Raw genomic sequence first — 6232 nt, 5'->3', positions numbered from 1 at the left:
GACAGAAATGAAAATAATTCAATATATATACAAGTTATAATAACAATAATTATGTGTATTAACTAATTATAAAGTTACCAATTAAAAAAGGACATATGTCCAGTTTTTTCACTCATCACATGCCTCTCTATGCCACGTCAACTTTTAGGGCATATTTATTCTATTTTAAAATAATTTAGGAGGTAATAAGATGCTAATTAAATTAAGATGTATCGCAAGATATCAATCATAGTTCAGGAACATTATCCCTTATTTATTATTTGATGGTCATTTTTTTACCTTTTTGTAAATACGAGCTCATCTTGGCCGTTTCAAGATTGAGGGGTTTCAACTTTCAAGTCTCGAAGAGTATTATTTCCCAAGTTTACGGAGGTTGAAGTTGAACAGAATTAACAGAGACAACAGAGAAGAAACAAAAAGAACCCACACGGAAGGGAAATTTCAAATTTGTTGCCTTTGTTTGGCATCTTCAATATATATATGTACTGTGTTATTTTTGGGTCTAACTCATGATTCACAATCACAGTCTAATTCATTTTCTAGCTCCCTAATCAATAATTCCATCATCTTCTTATACATTGGCATATAATGATCATTTATCATGGTTTTTGACAAACGAAGCTTACTATACAATTCTCTAGGGGTCTCGTATATCCCGACATGGTCTTCCGTTGGACCATCATGATCGAGATCACTTGCCTCTGTTGATGGTATAGAAACCATATGCATTATTCTTCCAGGAGGGTAGAAATGATGGTTATCTAACACATCCGATGGAGATATTGCCGTTTGGCTTTCAGCTGCATCAGCCAGCAATTTCTCCTCTTCAGCAATTTCTTCTGCTGCAGCAGCTGCTTCTTGGTCATGGACATCAGCTTCACGCTCCTGCCTTTGTAGCTCCTTCTCCAATTCATACCACAATTCACCTTCTGTGATGTCCTCTTCTATGGTGGTAGTACCCATTGCTTTATCCACTCCAGCAGCATCTTCCTCTTCATCGGTCTCATCATGTCCAGATCCACTGCTTGAAGAACAATATTCAACTTTGATCCCGTCAGGAACACTGCTTACTACTTCACTCACAAATGCTTCACATGTTCTCGGAGCTATAAGGGGAGCCTCAGGGAAATCATCTGGTTTGGAGTTTGCTGAAGGCGAGACGACACGGCGTCGCACACCCATACAACTCCATGATGACAAAGAGGAGCGTGTCTTGACAACTGCTTGGGCAACATCTTGAGCACGCTTCATCACCACCTGCACATTAAGGCAAAAATCAGCCCTCCTGCCATGAATTTATTTTTTCGAAGCTGAACCTTCCTGCCATGAAAATTAAGGAGACCGAGTTGAGGATGTGGCAAACATAATTAACCTGAAAGTTTCATTGGCAATATCCTATTAATATTTTACCTAAACTCCATATATGAATAACACAACTTGTCCACAACTACGAAGTTAGAATTACATAATCCATTTATTCACAAACTTAATGTTATGCAGCATTCAATAAGGGAAATTTAGTACTAAAAAACAGAAGGGGCAAAACCAGTGGAAGGTTCCAACCATCTACCTGAGTACTGCTTGAGACAGGACGCAGAAGTGCACCAGCACCAGCAACCCTTGCTTTCGCTACAGCTATAGATGGTAGACGAGAACCAAGAGCAGTGGCAGATCGATAAATAACCTTCAAAACTCTATTGCGCTCAACTTGGTCACGCAGATCATTTACCCAGGATGACGCAGTTACCTGAAAATGATTATTTGAAGTTAGAAATCACAGCAGGTCCAAGATGAGAACTTTGAAGTATATGAATGTGAGTAATGTCATACCTCAGAACGAAGAACATCTATAGAAGCATTTGGATACCCCTTCCTGCAAGTTAGTAAAATTCTCCTTCAACCCTCCATCCAACCCTCCAACAGCTTTCACAACAGTTAGATTTTGGGATATAGGAGTTGGTAACACATAATCGGTTTAAAATGTAGGCACCAGATCAGAACCATTTATTATTGTAGTGATGAAGTGCTTTCCTGACTCTGCCAACTCCCACGTCATACAGGCAGCTGCACAACACTAACACAGTAAGGATAAAGGAAGGAAAAACACATCAAGGCATTGGAATTCATAGGCAAAGATATAAGAGATGCTAATTATCAAGGAGACACTAGAAATGTATCCGATATTAAAATTGTAGGCACAGCACAAAGAGGAAAAGAAACTATGCTATTATACAGCCTCAACATATCCAAAAACATTAGAGTAGCACTTCTAGAACACAGGTCATTTCCTCAATTTTATAAATACCAAAAAGTAAAAATGACAGAATCAACAGATCACCACACGAATAAATATTGAATAACTAGTGCAAATAGTTTAGAGTACTAAACTACTAATAGAGCATAAAAAGAAGTACAAATTCTAAACCTGGTAGAGAAGTCCCTCCACTTCCTTACTTATATATAGGACCACAGTCAAGTAAAGGAGATTGAAGATTTCGCTTTCTAGTTTGGTAATGTTCAACTTTCTCAATTCATCATTCAACTAATTGAGCATGAATTTTTGGTTCTAGCTTCACAATCAAGATAACATATTTGCTGAAGGTAGGATCATAGATTGAAATATAGGTCTTACTGATACATCATAAACTCAATTTTGTCAAGAGATGTAGAAATAGATGAAAAAATATCTTTATGACAAATATTAGGACTCAATTGGAAAGAGTCAATGAAGCAAAAAACTTTCAGAAGCTCTACTCTAATGTAGCATTACAGGGGCCTAAATCAAGTTGGGAAAATATGACAGCTTCTACAATTTGGAAAAGAAGGCATGGAAGAAAATGTCCTACTTTTCTCCGTGTCACCTACAATTCTCATTTACCAGTTATTGATATACAAACTTAGAAACCATAATAAGAGGGAAAAGAAACCTTCAAACTTTCAAATAGAGATCTGAAACTGCAGCAGAAAGAAACACACCTGGTGCAAAAGTGACACAGGTGCTCGAGGAAAGTTCTTTTTGCTCTCGAAGGATATAGGTCAGAAGTGCAGCAGTACCGCCACCAAGTGAATGCCCAACAACCTGAAGTTCAAAACTAGAATTACAGCTTTGATATTATTAAGCACAAACAAAAAACTGGAAAAATGTCTACATCTGCAGCAAACTAATTAAATGTACTTTTGAAAGTATGTTAACATTACATATCCACTCAAGACTTGCCATTACATGATATTTACAGGAATGTTTCTAAAAATTTACACGGCACCACCAAAGGTAATGATTACTTCTTCTTTTTTTATAAGTAAAGGTAATGCTTACTTTTACAAGCCATCAGCATCTTAGCTCCAAAGATATGAAATGCAACAAGAACTGAAGAAACACATGACTACGAGATTAATGTACATCAAAGAATAGAAGACATGTACAAGGTGACTTTCTGACTTGCTCTTTAGAGGACAACAGAAACTGGCACCGCAAAATTTAAGATCAACCCAATGAACAACAGGAAGGAGATGCAAGCCACAGTACAGATCAATAATGCAACACGGTATCAGAAATAATCAAATCAAAGCAAATCCCATGGCGCATCAATGACAATCATCACATTGATAGTAATAAGAAAGTTGATCAACAATCATTTCTTGTTGAATCTTCCAATTTTCACACGTCTGTGATAGCTTTCAGTCTAGACAAGTTAGTGAACGGGAAAATGCATCAAAACACCTTCCAATCTCCAATGCAACAGAGAAGAAGAAAGGAAAAGAATCAACAAGAAGCAACAATGTGACTTATATATTTTACCTTTATCTCATACTCAGGATTTTCCTCCAGAACCTTTACCAAGAAAGGCATACTAAGCTTGGCAATCCAACGAGCAGCAGCAACCATCCCACAATGTGCGTATCCCAAAACAAGATTGCTAATCCCACCATCATCTAAAACTGAATGGTGAAAAGGTACAACAGCGCCTGTTACTGCAGTCAGAGTATCTTTGATGCTATGAGTGCCCCGAATTAGAAGAAGGAAACAATTTAAATTTCTGTCCTTAATAATTGTAAAGGCGGGCTTAAGAAGCTGCAAACAAAAAATTTGAACATCTTAGTTCACGCAATCAAAACACTATTATGAATTTGTGAAATAAATCCAAATAACAGGGTAGTGGTACAATTAACATACTCCTGCTTTAGGCTTCTGAAGGAGGACATCTTCTTGAGAGTAGCCAGCAGACTCCAAGAATACAGGAAATGGCTTCTTTGAGAAAAGCATACAAAGGGTTACCAACCTTAAGTAATGATACAACTGAGCTATAATCTCATCACCCTTTAGTTGCACACAGCTTTCCCCAGCATATACACTTGCAACTGGTGCATTTCCCTTCAAGATCATAAATACAAATGAAATCCAGGTATAACTCAAGCATTACAAAACTCAGATACAGAACATCCCAGAGCCATTGTATCCATGAACTTGTATTGAGATAATGCATTTATAAACCACAATTCCTCACTTGACAAGTGAATAGCACCGAGAGTCTTGGGCCTGAATTTCAAGGCACTAAGAGGTGCAGCATCTAGAATTTCTTCAATAAACAGGATGATGCACAAATATAAGAAGAAGGCAAAACCACATAACGAAAGAATAGTAACTATAGACAGAACATCTACTAAAATGCAGCAGTTAGGATTATCTTATCTATCAGACACCTTTCCAAATGACATATTCACCCGTATAAATTAAGAATGTCAGAGTATAATGTGAAATTTGCGACAGATTTGCTGAGCTCCATTAGATCGGCCTACGATGGACTAACTATAATCTACAAGCTCACACAGTTATGTACTAAACATACAGCAACCAGTCTACTTTCCAAGTAGCAGGATCAATAGAAGAATGTACAGCCAGGAACAAAGAATACTATATTTTTCACTCAATTTTACTTATTCAAGCAATTCCTCTAGCAAATTTGAACACCCAATTGCCACACGCAATTATTCAGATAATACATAACTATATCAGAAATTAGTCCATTGACATTGGGACACATCACTTCGACTTCCATTCACCAAGCTGTAAGAACATTTCATGATACAAAAGATTCCAACTTTACAAACTCAACCCTTAATATCAATCAATCAACTATGTCTTACTGCCAAACTAGTTGAAATGGACTGTCTGAATCATCTATACCCACTCCAGAACTATCAGGGCATTCTCACAGGAATACCGGTAAATTAAAAAAAAAGTATATGATTGCACAAAAAAGACTCCGACTTTGGGGAGCTCAACAATTAAATCAAACAACTAAAATAGATTTTCATACCAACATTGGTAAGCAATTCAACATAATTCCATCCACAAAAGTACCAACTTTGAAGCATAAAAGATACGTTACCTGACTTCGAATAAGGTAATTGATCCCAAAAGCCAAGTCACCAATAGGCCATTTCCCTAGTGTTTCCGAATAGGTAAACCGGAGAGTTTCACACAAAGTCGAAATGGTTTCCAACCAAGTCGCCGGAGCTTGAGCTGGCCTTCGTGATAGTCTCCGTTTCACAGATCTACTTGCTGCTTTGGAATAATCACCAGTTTCTTCCTCCTCCCCATCCTTGGCCGTGAATCGACGACTCAACACATAGTACAACAAGACCACCGCACCCGCCGCTGTGGCCATGGTGGTCGCAGCCATTCAGCTGTCAATTAATGGTGCTCTGTAGATCAACGCTTCGATTCTCAGTGTTCACCAAATCAAAGCTGTTAATTGGATTTTCTAAATTGCATATAAATCAAAAATAGGTTCTTGATGAAATTGAATTATATTATATGATACAGTTGTATAGATAGATATATGAGATATGATTTCGCCATGAATCTCTGCATACAGACACAAATATACACACGTTTTCGGAAAAAGGAGCTTCACGGAGACGGTAAACGCCACAACGGAGTTGAGACGGAGTTTAGCTTTGCGGTGAATTCAAATGACAACTTTACCCTTTGTACAAGTCTTGTCATTTCACTAATTTATACGGCTGCGCTAAATTATTAAAACAGCTACACCCGTTTCATTTTATTTTAATAATCCTATTTAAGTCCTTAACATTAATTTATTTATTGCCTCACTTTTGCCCCTTCTAAACAAACAAAAAATAAGCTAAGCAATAATCAAATCGTTAACGTTTTTTTTTCTAAATTTCCCTGTTGTTAAACTAATACTCCCTCTGTCCACTTTTGATT

General features: G+C 37.3%; 1 protein-coding gene across 1 annotated transcript; it reads right to left on the bottom strand.

The window, feature by feature from the left end:
• Nucleotides 1-429: 429 nt before the first annotated feature.
• LOC102600379 (uncharacterized) lies at nt 430-5962 on the bottom strand. Its single transcript, XM_015311762.1, is given in 8 exon segments — nt 430-1257; nt 1571-1747; nt 1831-1869; nt 1967-2064; nt 2977-3079; nt 3800-4072; nt 4175-4372; nt 5391-5962. Coding segments are annotated over 8 exon segments (1932 nt in total). The 5' UTR covers nt 5685-5962; the 3' UTR covers nt 430-507.
• Nucleotides 5963-6232: the final 270 nt, after the last annotated feature.

This window comes from Solanum tuberosum, unplaced genomic scaffold, assembly GCF_000226075.1.
Source record: "Solanum tuberosum cultivar DM 1-3 516 R44 unplaced genomic scaffold, SolTub_3.0 scf00171, whole genome shotgun sequence".
Lineage (NCBI taxonomy): Eukaryota > Viridiplantae > Streptophyta > Magnoliopsida > Solanales > Solanaceae > Solanum > Solanum tuberosum.
The sequence above is the reverse complement of the archived record's forward strand: the minus strand, read 5'-3'. Positions and strand labels throughout refer to the sequence as shown.